At 38.0% G+C, this 22800-nt stretch overlaps 1 protein-coding gene and 1 non-coding gene across 6 annotated transcripts in view; one reads left to right on the forward strand and one right to left on the reverse strand.

Annotated features, from left to right (window-relative positions):
* Positions 1 to 1335: 1335 nt before the first annotated feature.
* The window catches only part of CDC27 (cell division cycle 27), a 64447-nt gene continuing 42982 nt past the window's right edge, over positions 1336 to 22800 (forward strand). For all 5 annotated transcript variants that reach the window (XM_063080575.1, XM_063080576.1, XM_063080579.1 and 2 more), the window contains exons 1-2: positions 1336 to 1490; positions 16033 to 16108. In XM_063080575.1, coding sequence (XP_062936645.1) covers positions 1464 to 1490; positions 16033 to 16108 — 103 coding nt within the window. In that variant the 5' untranslated portion in view covers positions 1336 to 1463. The remainder of the gene's footprint in view (positions 1491 to 16032; positions 16109 to 22800) is intronic.
* On the reverse strand, positions 17769 to 17902 carry LOC134365328 (small nucleolar RNA SNORA1). Its single transcript, XR_010022033.1, has one exon. It is a non-coding gene; the product is annotated as a small nucleolar RNA SNORA1 (small nucleolar RNA).

Below are 22800 nucleotides of genomic sequence, written 5' to 3' on the forward strand. Positions count from 1 at the left end.
GTTAAAAAAAGACTTCCTTCCGATATCACCCAAAGGAAGAGAGTGACGCATTCTAACTTGATTTCGTCTGCATAAAATGTAGAAACCAGAAAGGGAAATGTTCACACAAGGGAATATATCATGAGTCCCACATCTAGCTTAGAAAAGTCCTGACTAGAAAATTAACTTTCAAGAACCATTTTCCTTAACTGGTGAAGAACAAAATTTCAATAGTTCCCTGATTCACTATTTTGGGGGGTGGTGGAGTAGGGACAGAAAGGAAATTTGAGAGAGGCTAATATGTATTTATATTTTAGACACAGCCAAAATATGTCAATGCATCTCATTGTCTTAATTATTTTTTTCAGACTAAGCAAATAGAAACTCAGAAAGGTTGTAATTAGCCTAAGGACCTATAATTAGTTTGTGCCAGAGATAAAATTCAAAACCAGACTTCTGGATTTCCAATACCATGCTCTTTCCAATTCACTAGAATGCCTCTCCTATCAAGAATAAAAATTTCTAACTGCCTTTTGAGACTTTTCCATGATCTGGTCACCAAGTAAGTACTTCCAGTTAATGCCTTAACTCTGACCTACTGATTTCCTCGCTCCTCCCTTCACTTACAATATCCTTTTCTTCTAATTCTTCAGAAAGCTCAGTTTAAATCTTTTTTTTCCTTCCATGAAACATTCTTCACCTTAATCCCAATTAATTTCCCTTTTCTCTGAATCTTTACATCACGTATAATCAGCACCACATAATGTAGCATTCTTTATCATACTGTTTTTCCCTTAGATAGACCGTGACCATCTTGAGGACAGTGGCCATTCTATACTTTTGGGGCATGGCAATCCTCCCAAATTTCCCCCGATTTCCCCCGGAGCCATGAGTAGGTGCTTTTGGAATGGATGAATGATCTGAATTCAACAGACAAAAACTTCTTGATTAACTAAAGTAAGCCCCAAACTATGGTGTCTTCCCTTTTGCTTAAACTACAGCGCACCCATTAATCCAGAAGGGCGGAGTGGCGAATAGAGCCAGCAGCACCGCCACGTAACGCTCCCCGCCCGCTGGGTCACTCCACGCCCTGCCTGCCGCTGCTGATTGGGCGTGGCCCACGACGGGGCGGCAGATTGGGCGGGGCGTGCGTGGGTGAAGGCGTGGCTGAGAAGAGGAAACTACGCGCGGCGTCAGATTCGGCCGTTTCCGGTAATCCTCGACAATTTCCGGCAACGGGCTCCTCTTCCGCCGACTCGCCTCGGGTGTTTTCGGCCCCCTTCGGGCTTTTCCGTCTGGCTCCTTCTCGCGTCTCTCCACTTCGGGTATTTCCGTATCCCGCTCGGAGGTACTCGGCAATCGCTCGGCCTCCCCCATCCCCCGGTAACGGTCGCTGGTGAGTTTAAATGAGCCGGGGCTGGCCGGGCCGGAGCCGCTACGGGGGGGGCCTGAGGCACTGCAGAAAGTGGGCCTGAGCCTTAAGGATGACGGTGCTGCAGGAACCCGTCCAGGTAACGATAACGCTCTTCTCTGAGGTCGGAGAGCAGCGTCTGGCCACTCCGCGGCCTGGTGCGGCCTAGGCCTGGCTGCCTCTCCCGCCTCCCCTCTGTCGGGTCCTGCCCGTCTTTCGTCAGTTCGGAGGCCTTGCCCGCAACCTGAGCTGTGTCGCCTCCGGTCCTACGTTACCTCCACCCCTAGTGTGAGTGCGGTTCGGCGATAATGGCTGCTTTCCCGTCGGAGCCAGCGTCCGGCGAGCCCCTCCTGTCAGTCTAGGGGCCTGGCTTGGCCGGGAGCGAGAGATGAGGGGCCGAAAACGCGCCCCAGGTGCTCTTTTGCCTAAAGGATGTTTGAGAAGCCCATTTGATCAGAGCTTGTATGATCTTCATAATGGTGGGGCAAGTTTGCGGGGCCTTTTTTTTTTTTTTTTTTTTTGGTTTTGGTTTTGTTTTTGTGTAGAGGGTGGAGGCGGGTAGGATCAGTATTTTTTAATACTAATTTCTATTTTGGTAAGACTTTGCAGCCCACGTTGCTTTTCTCGCTTAGTGAATTTCTCACTGTACAATGATGATCTGAGAAGAGAACTCCAAGGCCCAGTGCTGAGGTGCAAGCACCTATACAAGGGGAGGGGGTGGAAAGGGCAAATCTGGGGTTTTCCATTATATGTGATGGGTTCAGGAGCGTTTTATTGTGAGCATGTTTAAGAGGCGTTCAGGATATTAAAGACAAATAGTGGTTTTTCCATCCACTTCACTGTCGTTACCACACCAAGGTATGCTTTGACGCATGGTGCTCTGTTGGCATGGAAGGAACCCTACTGGATTTTAAGTGTGTGGTGTAGTGCCAAGTCATTTCCCCGCCTGCCATCTGAGGAAACTGAATCTTTTGTCTCTTGGTGATGGACCAGGTCTGGGAGACTTTCATCCCACCGTAGGATCTCTGACTCGATCAGAAGAGTTGACCTCTTATCAACTCCTGTCATTGGGTCATGGACTTTATTTTGAAGTTCTAAAGCAAACCGATTTTAGAAATTCCTTCATATTGCCCTTAATAGGCCTGTGATATCAAATAGTAAATATTTTAGCACATCACTCCTTTCATACTTTATTAAATTTTCCTCACAGCCTGAAATACTCATTTCTCCTAGTTTGGCTTCTTTTCCAGCTCTTTACGTATATTGGCTATTAGTTTTAGGATTAATTAATGCAGAATTCTCTCTTAAGAAATTTACCTGTTTGTAAGTTGCATCGGTTTTTCCAAGGTACTTTTTCCCATCCAAATTCCTCTTGCCAGTATAGAGTCCCTTTTAAGATTTTTTTGAGACCTAACATGAGATTAAATGGATAAGCAGATTACTCAAGTTTAATTTGTTTCATATTCTTGTAATTTTGTCTTAGTAAAATAATTAATGATTCTTTTGCCTTCTCTGGCCTCAGAAGGCTTCTTAAGTGATATACTAGTTGCACTGTTAACGTATAAGCACTATTTAATAATAATTTCAACCTGTATAACAGCATGGAAAAGACAAGAAATGTGTAGCCTTTTTCTAAATAGTACTGAACAGGTTGCCTGTTTTTCTTTAAAAAGTACTTAGCAGTAGTACCCTTAGATATTTTTAAGGCTTAAAAGACAAATTGGTCTTTTTTTTCTTTTTCACACTTTATCCCTTAAATTTTGGGATGGTGTAAGAAGTTTTAGGATATGGCTAGGTGAGAATTTTGGCTGTGATTTATAGTATAAGAAGAAGCCTTTCAGGAAGGGTTCTGGAGCAGTGGAAGGAACAAGTTAACTTTGGATCAACCGATCAGGGGTAGTGCTGCAAATGGAAAGAATTAGGCAGAGAATAAAAATAGGATAGGTATAGTCAACAATCTGTATAGAAAAAATTTTTCAAAAGGACAGATATGAGATACCATCTTTATGTTTTTTGTGTTTTTTTTTTAAGATACTGTAGTTTTTTTAAAAAACTGTGATGACAGATTGCTTGTATTGGGGAAGGAATGAGAGTAAATTGGAAAATAGTTTTCTTTCTTGGAATGCCTCAGGGTTCATGGTATTATTAGGAAAAAGTTGACAAAAAAGATGAGCAACTGTTTTTTGCTTTTTTTCTTCTTTAAAGTTTTAACAGGGACTAGCCAGTCAGATATATATCATATATGCCTAAATATAAGCTTCTCCCCAAATCACCTCTCATAGAAAAGTATTCTTTTATATTTGAGTCTTTACAAAAATCTCTCATTACGAGGTGGAAGTTCTGTTAGTTATTTTTTAATAGTAACTGGAGAAGAAGACACACTAGCCTAAGTGACTGATTTAATCAGTACTAATTTGAGGTTTATAAAAGACATCTGATGAGATTTTTTTTTAAAAGAGGCAAAAACATTTTATGTAGATTTATCAATTATTCCTGGAAGTAAGATTTCACAGAAGTGTTGGATGAAGTTGTAAACAAGCCTTTTGAAAATCACTTTAATAAGTAGTATAGTAATTGGGTACTGTATACACAATATTATTTTAGAAATCATTAGATAGTGAAGAAATGCTTTGGGTTTGGGATAAGATGTCCAGGGACAGCATCTAACATGGATTCAAAGAGTAGCATATTTTGTCTACTGTATGAGAAATGTAATGGGGGAGGGGGACAATAGTAAAAACAGTAATCTTAGAGAGGAAGGTAACTAGACTAAAATGGTAGTAGTGGAGTAGGAAAGTAGATAAATTTGAGAGATGTTTTAGGTATAGAAATTCAAGAAATATTTGGGAGGTAGAACCAATGAGACATGAAAATTGAAAATTGATTGTAGGGGGGCAGGGGTATAAAAATTGACTGCTGGGGCTGGCCCGTGGCTCACTTGGGAGAGTGTGGTGCTGATTACACTAAGGCCACGGGTTCGGATCCCATATAGTGATGGCTGGTTAGCTCACTGGGTGAGCGTGGTGCTGACAACACCAAGTCAAGGGTTAAGATCCCCTTACCAGTCATCTAAAAAAATTGACTGCTTGGATCTCATTTTGGTGGTGCCATTTTAGAAATGGAGAAACTTGTTGGGGTTGAGGGGGCAGATTTGAAGCAGGGCAATTAAGAATTCTGTTTTAGAGCTGGCTGGTTAGCTCAGTTGGTTAGAGCATGGTGCTGATAACACCAAGGTCCAGAGTTCCATCCCTGTAGTGGCCAGCTGCCAAAAAAAAAAAAAAAAAAAAAACTGTAACAAATTAAGTTGGAGATATTTCTGAGACCACCAAGTATTAATATGGAGACATAACCCCTTATCTTTGGAGGAGTCTAATCTTGTTGAGAAAATAAGAATGCTTAACAGGAAAAATTGGATAATGTGACAAGTCAATATGTATGTGATTGCGCAGATATGAGGGTACTTAAAAAGTTTGTGGAAAGGTTCATATTATCTTTTAATTATATTTTTCCATGAGCTTTTTGAAGTACCCTTGTAATAATAAAGGAATTCAGGAAAGAGATTCTTGTCGGCTGGAAAATGGGAAAGGGTTGTTGAAGGATGTAGTGGATTGAATTATGTCCCCCCAAAACTCACTGAAACTTGAATTGTGTCCCCCCAAGTTTTATGTATTAGGAACAGGCCACAGCCACACTGTGACTGTTAAAAGAGAGTGGGAAATCCTATTATGGTAATTGAAAGGTGGAGCCTTGAAGAGGTGATTGGATTGTAGGACCCTGCAGTAGTAAATGGATTAAAAATGGTAGTCATGGGCGTGGTTCTGAGGGCTTTAAAAGAAGAGAGTATGTCTCTCTTGCTCTCTCTCTGCTCTCTCTGCTTCCACCATCTTGCATTGTGAGATCCCTGGGTCACTGTCACCACCACCAGATGGACTTCGGACTTCCCAGCTTCAGAAACTGTAAGCAATAAATTTCATTTTCTTTCTAAATCACCCAGTTCCATGTACTTTGTTATAAGCAAAATAAACGGACTAATACAAAGGAGTACAATTTAAAGCCTTAGAAGATAGGAAGAGTTTGAATTGACAAGAGAAAGAATATTCTTGGCATGGAATGGCATGAGCAAAAGACCAGAGTTGAGAATGGGGTTTAGGGAGAAGAGAACAAAGAGAACAGTAAAATATTATAACATTGGCTACAATGGGAATTGACAGCAAGAAGAGGTAAGGTTTACTAGCCAGGTAGAAACAGGTTATAGGGGACTTAATATCCAAGCTGAGAAGTTTAAATCTAATGTGTTGGTAATGAATAGCCATTATATGAGCAGAAGAGTTTTTGAACAGAATTAAGTAATGAAAGCACCATTTTGGGAATAGTAATCTGGTGTTATTGGGAAGGAGGGAAGGGACATGAGTTAGAGAGACATACAAACTGGTAGAATAATCCAGCTACCTGGTAATGTAGACCAGGCTTAAGGCTTAATCTTGACATTAAGATTAACATTTTGGCCGAGCTAATGCTTTGTTGTGGGGGCTGTGCATTGTAGAGTGTTTTGCAGCATCTCTGGCCTCTACCCACTAGATGCTGCCTCCATTTGTGACAATCCAAAATGCTCCGTAGACATTGCTAAATGTGCAGCGTGGGACAAAATTGTCCAGATTGAGAATGACTGATGTCGACCTAAACAAAGTTAGAGTCCTCGAAATTAGATTATAATGTATAGTATAAAAATTCCTCAGTGGGTTATTTTCCTTGTATCTTCTTTTATTGTCTGAAGCTTTTATTATCCATTTCTTGTACAATCTTTTTTTTTTTTTTTTTTTTTTTTTTTTTTTTTAAAGATGACTGGTAAGGGGATCTTAACCCTTGACTTGGTGTTGTCAGCACCACACTCAGCCAGTGAGCCAACCGGCCATCCCTATATGGGATCCGAACCCGAGGCCTTGGTGTTATCAGCACCACATTCTCCTGAGTGAGCCACGGGCTGGCCCCATTTCTTGTACAATCTTAAAAAAAAAAAAAAAAAAGGGCCGCAGTTTTTTAGACAAAAACAAGAACAAAACAGTCAATTTGTAGTGGTCATTTAAGTCTGAGTACAATTTACAAACGTTTGTTTATATTTAAAATAATGTTTCATGTTTAAGAATAGCTAACAAGTAAGAAATTTTGCAACTTTATGCTATAGATTTATTTATCTTTTAAATTAATGCAATGGGGACTAACCCATTAATTTAATCAGTGGTATTTCCCTTAAACATTTTCTGGGGGAAGGAGTGTTGCTCTATTTGGCTTCATAACTTTCTTTCAGAAGCATTTCATCCATCTGGCTTTAATTTGTAGATCTCTAGAGGTGATGCAATGAGTACCATTCCTTTAGAGGGAGGCCCACACCATCAGTTGGGCATAGATAGATGAATAACCAGGAAGCTGATTTTCGCTCTCCTCCTCATCAGCTACTAATTTGTAGTTCCTTAGAGAATAATCCGTTCCCCTTTGCATTCCTCCCACAAGTCCTGATACCATCATTCAGGGACTTAGAGGTGATTGGGCAGAGTGGGGATGCAAGTTGCATGTGGATTTTTCCACACAGCAAGTGTTACTTCTGGGCTTTATAGAAGTTTGAGTTGGCTGACTTCCTTCTTTCTGATGCTCTTAAGAATTGGTGATAAAGGAATGATGTTCTGAGCAAAGCTTGGCTTTAAATCAGAAATGGATAGGACTCTTGAATATGATACATTTTTTCTCTCTCATTTCTTTAATTTTTGAAATTCAAAGACAAAAAAATTCAAAGTTCTAGGACTTTATGACTTTAGTATATATGTGTCAAATTTTCTTGGTGATCCATAGTACTAAAGTAGCTAGTGAATCATTTAGGTCTTTTGTGGTTTTTATGTAACTAAATAAGCAATTGTAGCAGATAAGCTGGGGGGACGTTATATACTGAAATCTGTATTTATTCAATTTGTTTATATTAAGAGATTGGAAAGGAAAGGGTTTTTTTGTTTGTTTGTTTTAAAAGATGACCAGTAAGGGGATCTTAACCCTTGATTTGATGTTGTCAGCACCACGCTCACCCAGTGAGCTAACCAGCCATCCCTATATGGGATCCAAACCCGTGGCCTTGGTGTTATCAGCACCACACTCTCCCGAGTGAGCCACGGGCTGGCCCAAGGAAAGGGTTTTAAGTGCCTAATCTGTGCCAGTCGATATACTAGGAGCACAGTTAATCCATGCAACAACTCCAAGAAACAGCCCCATTTTTCAGATGAGGAAATTGAGGCTGAGAAAAGTTAGTTATTTCCCCCAACGTCATACTGCTGGAAGTGCTGGCAAATCTGAGCACAGGTCCCCACCATCAAATCCTGGGTATCGTCTTTCTAATCTCCATTTTCTTTCACTTACAACAAAGTAAACACATAGGTTCTTAGGAAATCCCCAGATTTTACAAAGTAGTAATGAGTTGGTAATCATTTATATTATAGAATAATTCTTCTGCTCATCACAGAGTTTCTTTCAATAGAGACTCCCAGAGATCCTTAATTATTGGGAATACAGAGAAACTCAAGGCTAAGACTAACATATGAGGATGCTAACAAAGGGAGGACTGCCAGAAGTTAAAAATCATTTTGTTCATTCAGTCAACATACGTTTACTCAGCACCTGCTTTAAAAGCATATAATAGATGCTGAGAGTATAATAGTGAGCAAAAATGGATGTTATTTATAATATAGTGAGGAAGACATAAATGCTCTCCTAAATTAACGCAAAATGACAACAGTGAGAAGTATTACAAAGAAAAGGTACTTGGTGCTATTAGAGTGTATAATGAGGATCCCTAGTCTCATCTGGGGGTCCCAAGAAAGCCCTCTCTGAGAAAGAGATCCAAAGGATGACTAGAATTTGCATAGTTTGGAGGAAGAGAAGAGTGTGCCAGGTAAAGTGAACTGCATGTATAGAGGACCTGTGGCAGAGGGGACCGTGGCAGGTTTGAGGAGCTAAAAGAAATCTGATGTGGTGCTAGCACAGAGAGCATGATAAAAGTCGAAACATGATAACAAAGAAAATGTGATAAAAAATGAACCGGAGAGGTAAGCAGGGGCTATACCACACTGCCTAGTTTGATGGCTGTGGTTTTCATCATAAGGGTAATGAGAAGCCCCTGAAGGATTTTAAGCAAAGGGGGTAACAAGATCAGATCTGATTTGTGAAAAGTTCACGGAGAAGGAATGGATCATAGGATGGAAAAGAGTTCAGAGTAAAAATATGGTTTGCCATAAAAATGTAAATGTTTATTTTGTTTCTTTTATTATTACTGCAGTTGCCTCATTTAAGTGAATGTCATTTTGAAAGATACCTAAATGCATGGTTCCAGAACACTAGTCTGGTCTGGTAGGACACCAGAAGACCAAGTCTGTTTCTGTGCAGGTTTAGAATTTAGCCAAGCACTGACTTAGACTTTCACATACCTATCTCAGAGGCAGGTGTTTTTAAGCTTTATTTTTCAGGTGATTAAAGCTCAGAGAAATGACTTAGTCATCTTGATTAGTAACTGTCAAAGGGATCCTTTTTATCTACCCAGTACTGGGATGTGGAGATTATATTAAGCATTCAAGAAATAATTGTTGAATCAAATTAGATTTGAATACCCTTTAGCCTGTTGTTTTCTGAATGACATTTTTTGGAGTTGTTAGGCAATTCAAATGTTGAGATTCTCTGAGTAGAATACCTTTCATTTATCACATTACCTTTTATCTATATCTTTGTTGTATTATAGGGTAGAGGAGATGTAAGCTAGATAGCAGTGATTCTGTGGTATATTTAAATGTGGCCTTATATTGGCCCTTTCCAACCCCACATATTTTTGTTCTAAGGTTTAGCTTCCTAATTGTGTGATAAGAAAACAGAAGCGCCCACGATGACAGTGATTAAATAGGCACCTATGGAATAATGGCTGGCTTACTTACAATTTCTTATTGTCAGTAGAGACCTGAAAATTCTAAATGTTTTAAGGCTTTGCTTTGTACAGCCCACATGGTGAACTTTATTTTCTCAAGTTGATTAGTATTTTTTGTTATTTGTTTTCTGCTGAAAGCAGGATTGTGTAACAAACAAAGTAGGTGCAGTGCTCAGTAAATGTTTACTGAATGGATAAATGTTGTTTTTTGAAAGTGGTAGGCATGTCGAGTAAGATAACAAGATAAATGATGTGAGTAGGATTGAGAGAAGTATACATGTTCTAGGCTGCAATTAAGCAAGAAAATCTGGATATCTTCTAAGTATTTATAGATCATAATACTAAGATTTTATTACCCCAAAGCCTGATTTGTTCTAACCCTCTGTCAGAATTTGAACCAAATCACCCTTGCCAGATTCTTGCTTCTTTTCCTTTTTAATGTTTTGCTTATTATGGCAAGGAAAAATTAGATGTTATTTTGTACTGTTTTATATTGTCAACATTAATGTTCCCTTTTATTTGTATTAGTAAAAGTTAATTATAATAGGATTGTCCTAAGTTTGTTTTAGCTCCAGATTGGGTTTCTAAAAGTTTAGGTCAGTAAATGGAAAATGTTTGAAGTTCCAAAACATGTACTCATCTAATAGACATTTTTCAAACATTCACTGTTAAAGGCAGTTATCTAGGATAACTAAGGAAATAACTAGTTAACTAGGATAATCGGGGAATTATAGACAAAAATATAATCTGGTTTTTGTCCCAAAGAAGGTTCAATCTAGATAGCCAAATAATATAACCAAATAATTCTCATAAACAGCCTGATACAAGAAAGTACAGGGCTGGCCAGATAGATAGCTCAGGTGGTTAGAGTACAGTGTAATAACACCAAGGTAAAGGGCTCAATCCCATACCTGCCAGCCACCAAAAAAAAAGTATAAACAAAATTGTCTAGAGCCTCAAAGAATGGAGCAATTAATATTTTATGGGATAGATCTGGGAAGGCTTCATGAAAGGCAGGGCAACATCTATGCTGAATTTTGAAGAAAGAATGACTAAAATCTCTGGAGACAGAAACTGAAGACAAAGGGCCGGCCTGTGGCTCACTTGAGAGAGTGTGGTGCTGATAACACCAAGGCCACGGGTTCAGATCCCTATATAGGGATGGCCCGTTAGCTCACTTGGGAGAGTGGTGTTGACAACATGAAGTCAAGGGTTAAGATCCCCTTACTGGTCATCTTTAAAAAAAAAAGAAAGAAATTGAAGAGAAAGGACAGACCAAACAGAGGCCAACAATGTTAGCAAAGACTTTGAAGTATGAAAGTATAGTGGATTTTTAGTGACTAATGAAGGATTTTTCTGATTCTATATCCCATGCAGCTTTGGTGGGATGCGAAAGTTGTAGATTAGGAATTTGAACCCAAGCCTCTCACTTGATATTTGTGTTTGAGGAAGGTAGTTCTGGGACAGGATGAGTTAAAACACAGCTTGTAGGCAAGGAAACCATTTAGAAGACTATTTAAGTGTGAAAGAAGATTCTATTATGGACTGGGGCTAGAAAAAGGGGATAGATTCTAGATACCTTTCTTTAGGAGCAATTCTGTAAATGTTGGTTAGATTTACTAACAAGCCCATTAAAACCGTTTTAATCCATAATGTACCCAAATTGAATTACCAATGCATTCATTATTTCATTGTATACTTACCTATCATCTGTGACTATATGGTAAAAGACATTTTGAATTTCAACAAGGAACACCTCTCAGTCCTGGCAGCAGCAGTGCTTCTCAAGGTGCTAGTAATGTGCAAATGAGAAATGTAATGTCTCTAATGTGCAAAAGAGAAAGCACCTTTCTGTGTATGAAAAGGCTAATTTGCCCTTTTCCCCTTTCTTTTAAGTATCTAAATTTAATTTCACAAATTTTTATTGAGCACCTATTATATACATCAGGCTCTAATACTGTCTCCCACCAACTACATCTGTGATTCTTAATGGACTAGGGTATCTATGAATTCCTAAAACAGTATGTAGATTTTCAGCATATATGCAAAATATGCTTTTATCTGGGGAGGACATCCGTAACTTTCATAAGTTTTCAAAAGAATGTGCTATAAAAGAGAAGAGAACTACTTATCTAGAAAAGTAGAATGGTTCTGAACCCTTAATACTTATATATCAGCAGTAGAAAGCAGTAGAAAGGTTTAAAAATAATGATACCTAAACTCAATCCCAGCTTCCAGGGATTGTGATTCAGTGGGTTTGGGGTACAGCATCATCAAGCCAGGGTTGAGAGCCACTGATCTAGACATAGGAAAATGTACTTCATGACAACAGAAATTATTTGTTCATTGCTATACTTTTTTTTTTTTGTCTTTTTGTGACCGGTAAGGGGATCGCAACCCTTGGCTTGGTGTTGTCCGCACCGCGCTCAGCCAGTGAGTGCACTGGCCATTCCTATATAGAATCCAAACCCGCGCGCTGCTGCACTCCCAAACGCCGCACTCTCCCGAGTGCGCCACGGGGCTGGCCCATGGCTATACTTCTGAAGTCTAGAAAGTGCCTGACATATAGTAGGCAATCAGAAAGTATTTATTGAATGAATGAGTACTAGAGCCTTCCAGTTCAGAAAAATTAAAAAAGAAAAAAGGGGGAAAAATACTCCCTCATTGCCTTATCATTCATGTTAAGTCATGCCACAGTCAGTAAAAAAAATTCTTCACACAATAGTTATACCTTTGTACTTGAAATAGGTAAGTATGTTGTTGATATCCATCACAGGCAAATGCTGTCATAAGTAAAGGAGTGGGAACCCTGGCTAATGTTATATGGAAGAGTAATCAGCAGCAGATATAGTGGAACATTTTATTGGAGGTTCTGGCTGTTTCAACATATTTGGTACCTTTTTTTATTTAAGTGGCTGTAATTGGGGGAAAATCATATTGTGATCTAACAAACCCTCTTAACAGGTCCTATTGGTATTTAGGGGCCTTCTGTTTTTTTCTCTTCCCATCTTCTTTATTTCCCAAGTAATAGAGAGAACCCTTCAATTAGTAATTGGTCCTTGTAGTGTGGTGTGATATTTCGGTATTCTAATATTCCTTTCTTTGAGATTGAGGGGCATTGCGGTATTAATTCATGTTGAGGTATTACGAAAACAAGTATATGTGACAGCTGGCAAAGCACTGAAGTATGGCAGAATTACAGTTGTATGAACTCCTTTGTCTTCTGGAAATTATGAATGGGAATGTTGGGATAAATCAGCCTTTTTGGCAACAAATTATCTTTGTTACACAGTCTATAAGCATCTGGAAATTCCAGGATTTCCCTGATTTAGAGCAGCCTAGAAACTGTCTCACATTTTTATGTACATCGTTGGAATCATTTTACAGGATATGCCAACTACTTCTAAAAATATTGGGGGAAAGTGAAGTGGGAGTCGATATTAAATTTCAGACCAAAGGGAGATTTCCTTGTAGCCCACCTAATTTGAGTGATTTGTAGGAGGAAGATGATATTCATGATTAACTTCCATTGATGGATAGGATATTTTAATAGGTATGTGAATTGGGTTAGGACCAAGAAAGAAATTGAGGACCTACAAGAGGCCTTGGAACTTGCCTAATTCAAAGGGACATGGCCTGAATGATTAAGAGATTGTTTTACTCATAACAGCTTGAATTAACATTGGATGAGACAACCTCTGGTTTTGTGGATTCTATTGAGCAAGGAGTTTTTTAATTAGAATATATCTTTTTGATCCCTTCTTTTCAAACTTTAATGTGCATGTAAATCACCTAGGGATCTTGTTTAAAGTGCAGATTTGGATTTAGAAGATCTGGAGTGGAGTCTGAGATTCTACACATCTGGAAAGCTCCCGTGTGATACCAGTGTTGGTGCTCTAAGGACCATACTTTAAGTAGCAAAGTTTTAGATAGTTCTTTGAAGTAGCCAGAAATAACTGGGTTAAGAACACTGATGTTGGAGGGGGAGAATGCTGTCTGTGAATAGTTTACTCAAAAGAAACAATTCTTTTCTCCTTTCTTTTTTTTTTTAAGAGGACCGGTAAGGGGATCTAACCCTTGACTTGGTGTTGTCAGCACCACGCTCAGCCAGTGAGCGAACCGGCCATCCGTATATGGGATCCGAACCCAGGGCCTTGGTGTTATAAGCACCGCACTCTCCCGAGTGAGCCACGGGCCGGCCCTCTTTTCTCCTTTCACTTGTATCTGGATAGGAATGGTCAAGTCAAACATCTTTAAGACTATATAAAATTTAAGCTCTAGAGACAATAAGGTTAAATAAGAAGCTCTGGAGATCCCAAACTAAGTTCAACACTATTCTTTCTTGAGGAGATAGAAAAAAATATCTGTGGGCTAAGTTATCGACTACTACTAGAACTTTTGATTTAAAAATTATAACTAGTAATACTTATAGCAATATTGTTAAATATTTGCTTGTTCATTCAGTAACATTTATTGAGCCTTTACTATACTCAAGGCATGTTAATCACAATGTAATCTAGATGTACTATCATAATGTTAGCTAGTGATTGGTTACCACATTTTACTGCTTTTGTTGTAACCCTTATTTGTTAAATTATCCAACAAATTGTGAGCTGTTGTACATGCTAAAATAAAAAATAACACTGTTATATCATAATCAGTTGTGAAATATCTCAAAAGTAGGTTATTACTAAAAATATGTAAGTTTATGAATGATTTATTTTTAAAAAATTAATTGGAGGCTTTCATTCTATCAGATTGGTAAAAATTTAAAAGTTTGACAATACTTAGTGTAGGCAAGGATGTGGAGTAATGAGAACTCATATATGAGTATTACTAGTGGGAGTGTAAATTAAACCAACAATTTAAGAAAATGATTTGGCATTACCTAGTAAAGGTGAACACATGCATATTCAACAACCCAGTAATTTCATTCCTAAGTATATATCCTAATTTGGAGAGACTCTTAAATGTTTACCCCAAGAAATGAATATAAGAGTGTTCGCTGGACTGGTCTGAGTGCAGTGCTGTTTGCGACTAATAGATGACAACCAGTTATAGATTTCTTTGTTCCTTCTCTACTCCCATTGCTTCACTTGACTAACCTTAAAAAAAAAAAAAAAAAGTGTTTGCTGCAGCATTGTTATAATTGCACACACAGGGCCGACCCCATGGCTCACTCGGGAGAGTGCGGTGCTGGGAGCGCAACGGCGCTCCAGCTGCGGGTTCGGATCCTATATAGGGATGGCCGGTACACTCACTGGCTGAGTGCCGGTCACGAAAAAGACAAAAAATAAATAAATAAATAAATAAATAAATAAATAAATGAGCGCGCGCGCACACACACACACACACACACACACACACACACACACACTCTCTCTCTCTCTCTCTCTCTCTCTCTCTCTCTCTCTCTCTCTCTCTCTCTCGAAATAACCCAGATGTCCATATGCTGTAAAATAGATAAAAATACATTTTGGTATATTTATACAATGGAAATATTTATTCAGCAATGAAAATGAATGAACTACAGCTACACACATCGAGAGTGAATTTTCAAAACATAATATTGGGTTTTAAAAGCAAATCATAGTAGAATATATATGATTGTATTTATTTAAAGTTCAAAAACAGGGAAAACTAAATGTTATACTGCTTAGGGATGATACTTACAAATGTAAAAAATTGTGAAGAAAACCAAAAGAAAGATAAACAAAATTCAGGGTGGTGGTTTTACTCTTTAGGGCAGGAAGAGATTATGTTGTCAATGAGGAACACATAGAGGGCTTCAAAGATATTGGTAATATTTTATTTCTTGAGCTAGGTGGTGAGTACATGGGTCTGAATATTTTTATTGGGTTTTTTTTTTTTTTTTTTTTTTTTCCTGGTGGCTGGCCAGTAGAAAGATCCAAACATGTAATGTTGGTGTTATAAAGCTGCACTCTAACCAACTGAGCTAACTGGCCAGCTCTCTGTTTACTGTTATTTAAAATGTCCTTTTATTATATATACTTTATTACGTTTTATAACTTAAAAAAAAAGAAAACATTCAAATAGGTTAAAAGTTATTCCTTATGATAACTTTACTCATTTGCACTGCAGTATGCTTCCTTTAGTGTGTGAGAATTGGGGAGCATTGAAGGTAATAGGTGGGGGAATGTTTTTGTGGAAGGGTGACATACTGTACATTGGAACATCTCCCTCATGTGTACCATGAAAAATGGTTGAGAACCACTGTCGTTAAGAGCTTGTAGGTTAGTAGGGTAGGCAGACCTGTAAAGAACTGTAATATGAGTGTTCTAATAGATGAAGTATGTTAAAAAAAAAAAAAAAATGGCTAGAGATCAGCCAGGAAAACTTTATGGAGTAGATGTTCTTTAAACTAGGTCTTAGAGATGAGCAATTTATAAGGGGAGGTCAGTGAGGGAGCCCACAATCCTAGATGAAGAAAAAGGATGTACAAAGGCACAGAAGCCTAAAAGTCCATGAGAGTTGAATGTGTAAGTTCAGATAGGAGCCATAGTATGAAGAACCTTAGCTAAAACACTGTGGAGTTTGCAATGTGGGCATTGGGGTTTCATCACTTAAATTAGGGATATTAATTGGAGTATTATGTGCAAGACTCTGTGCTAGGAGCTACCTTGAAACTCTATATGTATGTATATTTGTTTTTTTTTCCCTCCACTTACAGGCTGCTATATGGCAAGCACTAAACCACTATGCTTACCGAGACGCAGTTTTCCTTGCAGAACGACTATATGCAGAAGGTTAGTAATCTATTCATTTCTATACAATCATAAATGAATAAAATGTGGAATTCTATCAGGTTTTGTGACTAACAAGATTCTGGATATCATTCTCTTGTTTTCTTTATGATTGACACTAGTTCGTAAAAGCTTTACCTTGTATCTACGTAGCTCCTTTACATGTTACTTTTTAATAACTGTATAGAGTTGATTCAGGTTTATATACTATGATTTACTTAATGATTTTACAGTCTTTAGGTATTTTCTTTCATGTTTTTAATTAGAACAGAGTTAGAGTCTATAATCTGTGGCTAAGAGCATGGATTGAGTCTACAGCCTCAGTATAAATCCTAAACTTACCACTTTTTTTTTTTTTTTTAAGATGACTGGTAAGGGGATCTTAACCCTTGACTTGGTGTTGTCAGCACCACGCTCAGCCAGTGAGCAAACCGGCCATCCCTATATGGGATCCGAACCCATGGCCTTGGTTTTCTCAGCACCACACTCTCCTGAGTGAGCCACGGGCCAGCCCCCTAAACTTATCACTTAAATATACAGTTGTGTAAACTTGGACAAGTTACTTAATGTCTAAGCATTTCAGATTTTTCACATACAAAATAAAAATAATGATAATTGCCTCATAGAATAGAAAATTTAAATGAGTGTGTTTAAAGCACTTGGCATAGCCATCTGGCACGGTAATAAATGCTTAATAAGCATTACTGATAATGTATATTTTGTTTCTGTCATTAAATTATTATAATTCTCTTTCTAAGATGCTGATATAGATAATTGTGCACAGCTTTTTTTTTCTTTTGAATTATTTCCTTGGGTTATATATTCTAAAATGAGATTACACGTCAAAGGTTATGATCAGTTCTACAACAAATTTCCTTTTGCCCAGTTGTTAATCCAGCAGAGAAAGGTATAATCATCTGGATGTCACCAACAGTTTAAAAATACAACTTCCTTCATAGTCCTTTTGTTGTCCTATCAGCATCAGATTTGACTTTTTTTTTTTTTTTTTGACTTTCTACAACAGTGTAAAGGGTTTAATTATTTGTGACATTAGGCAAAATTATTTAAAGTCAATAAATTTCTATTCAAGGAATTTCACATGTTGTGACTCCTGCTGATGCCCATCAAGGTCACGTCTAAAGCTTCAGTCAAGGGCCGGCCCGTGGCTCACTCGGTAGAGTGCGGTGCTGATAACACAAAGGCCCCGGGTTCGGATCCCATATACGGATGGCTGGTTCGCTCACTGGCTGAGCGTGGTGCTGACAACACCAAGTCAAGGGTTAAGATCCCCTTACCGGTCATCTTTTAAAAAAATAAATAAATAAAAATAAATAAATAAATAAAGCTTCAGTCAAGATTTCTCTTCAAGACAGCCCTTTTTAAAAGAACTGATGCTTAATCCAGTCATTCTTTTAGCCCATTAATTCTTTTATGTGGGCTTTTATCTCCACTTTAATATGGACAAACCGATGACTTCAAAAATTCCCCGTCAAGAATCTTTGGGATCTTTATTTCTTTAAGCAATTTACTTTAGGGCCCTAGAAATGGAATTGCAGAAAGTACATAATATTTTGGCAAATGATCTAAAATATATTATTCTTTATTAGTTTCTAATATTGAAGTCAACATTTTTGTTGGTCCATTTTGTCAAGAGCTTATAGAAAAATGTTACAGGTCTCATTGTCACCACTGCAATACATTTACTGTGATGGAAGCATAACCTGTGTCTCAATTTAGCCACATTAACAATTTTGGACACCATGATCAATGGTGCCCATTCTCATCTAGAATGAGGCTTAGATTTGACCATTTTAATGTATTTTTATTTGCTTGAGAAATGTGAAGTGTTTTGGCTTATGTTTTTAGAATTATTAGGAATTTGAGTATTTTCTCAAGTGTTTGTTTTAAATTTATTCCCATTTCTGCAAGCTATATCTTTGTTTATTGCATATATGCCCTAAATTGTTGCTTTTTAATCTTAATTCCAGTGATTTTTTTTTAAAGAAAATGTAATTTAAGGCCGGCCTGTGGCTCACTCGGGAGAGTGCGGTGCTGATAACACCAAGGCCACGGGTTCGGATCCCATATAGGGATGGCTGGCTCGCTCACTGGCTAAGCGTGGTGCTGACAACACCAAGTCAAGGGTTAAGATCCCCTTACCGGTCATCTTTTAAAAAAAAAAAAGAAAATGTAATTTTAATATTATGTTTTACATTCTAGGATGTTGTTGCAGAGCAGTTGGGAGGAAGGGGGAGAGAGGAAAGGGGAAGGAAATGGGATGGAAGGAGGAGGGGCAGGACTGAGGCCTGTGGCATACCCCTCATTCCCACAGGGGAGACCGAGGGGCTTCCATCAGTGGCTTGTTCATTGCTGGGCTGGGTGCAGGTGTCAGGGGGGTGTGGCAAAAGCCCTCGCCCCCCACTGTCCCAGCTTTGGAATGCTGGGCCCTTCTTGCTGTGGCTTTGTGGTTGTCACTGGGCTGGTTGCACATGTCCGGGAGGCATGGCCAAGGCCCTAGGCCCCCCACTGCCCTGGCTCAGGAGAGCCTGGGGCGCTTCCTGCGGTGGCTTGGTGGTCACTGCTGGGCTGGTTGTGGGTGTCGGTAGGGCATTAGTTCTATTGATTTTTATTCTGATGCTTAAAATTTTTATGTAGTTGAACTCATTAGCTTTGTCATTTATAATTTTTCCTTTTGTTTCAGTAGCTGGAAAATTGTCTTTTTTGCAGATAAAATGAATATATGGTTCTTGGTAGTTTAAAACATTTTTAAAGAATGAATAATAGTATACTGAGTAAGATATAAGCCAGCCAAAGTTTCTTTTATTTTACATATTACTTAATTTCTTTAATATTATTTATTAAATAGTGGGATTTTTTCTCCTTCATGGTATTTTACTTGGTTTTTTATATTAAATTTTTAAAAATGTTTGGCTCTGCCTCCTGAATCTCTCCTCTGTTTCATTAGTTAATTTTCTGTTTTTAACCCAATATCACATCATTTATAATTAACACTTTATATTGTCTTTTAATATTTAGTAAGGCATATCTTCCATCATTGCTTTTTTTTCTGATTCATTCTTTAATAAGAAATCTTTACCCTCTTTTTTTATCTTTTCATTTTTCCGTGTGCATTTTATTATTGCTTTAAAAATACACAAAGATTTTGGTCAATGCTGACCTGTAACCATGTAAGTCCATTAATTTAGGAAGTATTGACATTCTACTATATATACTTGTATATCTTTCCCAACCAGAAACAATGTTGCCTTCTTTTTATTCAGGTGTTTGTTTGTTTATTTAATACAGCTTTTTTACTTTTTCTATAGTCCCTTGCCAAGAATTTTTATTTTTTAATGCTTGTAGATGAGCTTTATTTTTGTGTATGTTGTATGTTCCTACATGAATTGATAGTGGAACCTTCCTGCTCAGTTGTATGATTTTTCTCTAGTAGTAAGTACTTACTAACCTAACTGTAAGCATAACAAAGGTAGATACTTGGGGTTTGACACGCATGGCAAAACAGGACAAGGGATAAGAATGTTGAGAATATAGACAAGATGTGGGCCAGGAAATGTAAACTACACAGGAAAGTTAAGACGGGGTGATTGGTAAATAAGAGAGGATAGAGAGAGATCAGGGTACCAGAAATTCAGATAAGGTAGAATTGGTAGATGTATGGGAATAAGGTAGGAAAGACCACAAACCAGTTGCAAAATTCTTTCATTAATGAAGCAGAGTGTTCTGAATTTAGTAGCTGGGAGTTACAAGGAAGGGTGTGAATCTCATGATCAGAGACTTACACAAAAGGACGAGGAGTAATGCTCGAGAATAGTTTTGAGAAGTAAGGTGGAAACCAACCTTACCTTGGCTCTGAGGTAATGGGATATAAGGAAATTAGCATCTCTTCAGAGTGCTGTCAGGTTCTCAGGGGGATTTTAGAATTTTAGTGCAGTGAGAGCAGATACTATCCCTGCTCAGTAATAATGACAACAGTAATTTTACTATTTATTGATTTCTTACTGTGTGCTAGGTACTCTAAGTACTTAATGTTGTTACTTATTTAATCTTCAGTAATCCTATAAAGTAGACAGTGCTGTTGCCATTTTATAGATGAAGACTGGTGTCCACAGGCAGTAACTGGTAGATCTGTCTGATTCTACTTTACCAAAAGTAGCAAATACCTGCCACTCCTCTGATTTACAGCTATAGTCAACATCACTGATCTATCACAGTACTCAATCCTGCTAAACCAAGCTCAGAATTCTTGTCAACACTGTGCTCCTAGCTGACCTGTCAGTTGATCAGAGTTGATATTGCTAGATGTAACCTATTTTCCCATTTGCTCAGTGGCCTCCTCTGCCACAGTGGGAGCTCCTGTGTTTTGGAGAAGGATATCTAAGAGAACATGAGGCTAAAAAAGTCGATGGGTAGGATCTTCTGTAAGTTAGATTTTTTAGATCACCCATTTGTCTTTCTCCTAAGAGTTTCATAGCTTGCCTACAACAGTAATATAAGAACAGCAGAATGGTATAAAAGAGAATCTCAACTCAGATATTCATTAGCCATTGGATTTTAGGCAAGAAGTTATTCTGAGCCTAATTTTCCTCATCTTTAAAATGGGAAGAGAAATATTCTGTTTAGATATACAAATGGCCAACAGACATATGAAAAAATGCTCAACATCACTCAGCATCCGGGAAATGCAAATCAAAACCACACTGAGATACCATCTCACCCCAGTTAGGATGGCTAAAATCCAAAAGACTCTGAACGATAAATGCTGGCGAGGTTGCGGAGAAAAAGGAACTCTCATACATTGTTGGTGGGACTGCAAAATGGTGCAGCCTCTATGGAAAATGGTATGGAGGTTCCTCAAACAATTGCAGATAGATCTACCATACGACCCAGCTATCCCACTGTTGGGAATATACCCAGAGGAATGGAAATCATCAAGTCGAAGGTATACCTGTTCCCCAATGTTCATCGCAGCACTCTTTACAATAGCCAAGAGTTGGACCCAGCCCAAATGTCCATCATCAGATGAGTGGATACGGAAAATGGTACATCTACACAATGGAATACTATTCAGCTATAAAAACGAATGAAATACTGCCATTTGCAACAACATGGATGGACCTTGAGAGAATTATATTAAGTGAAACAAGTCAGGCACAGAAAGAGAAATACCACATGTTCTCACTTATTGGTGGGAGCTAAAAATTAATATATAAATTCACACACACACACACACACACACACACACACAAAACCGGGGGTGGGGGGGAGAAGATATAACAACCACAATTACTTGAAGTTGATACGACAAGCAAACAGAAAAGACATTGTTGGGGGGGAGGGGGGGAAGGAGGAGGGAGGGAGGGAGGTTTTGGTGATGGGGAGCAATAATCAGCCACAATGTATATCGATAAAATAAAAATTTAAAAAAAAAAAAAAAGAAATATTCTGTTTAACAAGATAGTTTTAAGAACTAAATATAGTAATGTATGTAAAGAGTCTAATGTAGTTTCTGGCACATAGGAAGTCCACTACAAGTTCCCTCTCTCCCTTAGTATATCCTAATACAGTGGTTTTTCAGATTTTTTTTTTACACTTATTATGTATGATGCATTCTGATATTTTCTGTTGAATGGTTTTTTTGTTGTTGTTTTAATGAAGGTTTATACCCACTATATTGACTTCACAGTCCACTAGTGAGTTGAGATTTGCTGTTTGGGAAAAACTCTGTCCGAATTTTTATCATCTCCCTTTGTATCCCTTTCCCCATTATAAGCAGTTTGTTTTCCTTCCCACTGACAAGACCTGATCCCCTTGACTGAGATTTTTCTCCATTGTTAATTGAGTCAATGTTAAGAATCAATTCACTGTTAAGGTCATTATAGAGTGGAAATATCCAGAATACTACTAAATATATGACATAATGTATCATTTTTAGGCCATTATTGATCCAAGACTCAACTATTTTCAATGAATTATCTTGGATGTTTCACAGGCACATCAAACTCAATATACGCAAGGCTAATCTAAGACACCAGTATCTCTTACTAGAAAAGCTTCCTGATTTTTCCATATCTGCCCTTCCCTTTTCCCTTTCCCTCTCCCAAATCAACAATTCTCTTTACTGTCCTTCTTAAAACCCTCAGAGATATCTAATTGCTATAAGGATCTTTCCCTAAATTTTTACATAACTTCAAAGCCCTGTACAATCTGTCCATCTGCTTTCTCCTTTTATGCTCTATTGCCACTTAGCCCCTCAAACACTAAAGAGCCTTTTAAAATTTCCTCCAGCCCTCCTACCTGTGGTGTATTTACTCCAAGCATGGTTTTATATTTAAGGACACTATTAACCCCATCATTAACAACAGGTATAAAACCAGTTAGTATTGAAATTTAGGATACAAACAAATGTAGAGAAGATAAAAATTGAGAATTGTATTAAAATATTAAAGTTGCACATGTAGATGAAGTGCTCAACAGCAGAAATTACTCTGAAGGATGGAACAAGTCATGCAGCATAAGAAAGGTATAGAACCCATATGACTAAAAACAGCAAGAAAAAAATGTCTTTATTTTACAGATGAAAAAACTTGAGAGTCAGTGAAGTTAAGAAATTTGCCCTAATTGGCTAATAAGTGGTGGTACTAGAATCTGAACCCAAGCAGTCTAGCAGTCAGTAC

This window comes from Cynocephalus volans, chromosome 16 (genome assembly GCF_027409185.1).
Source record: "Cynocephalus volans isolate mCynVol1 chromosome 16, mCynVol1.pri, whole genome shotgun sequence".
Lineage (NCBI taxonomy): Eukaryota > Metazoa > Chordata > Mammalia > Dermoptera > Cynocephalidae > Cynocephalus > Cynocephalus volans.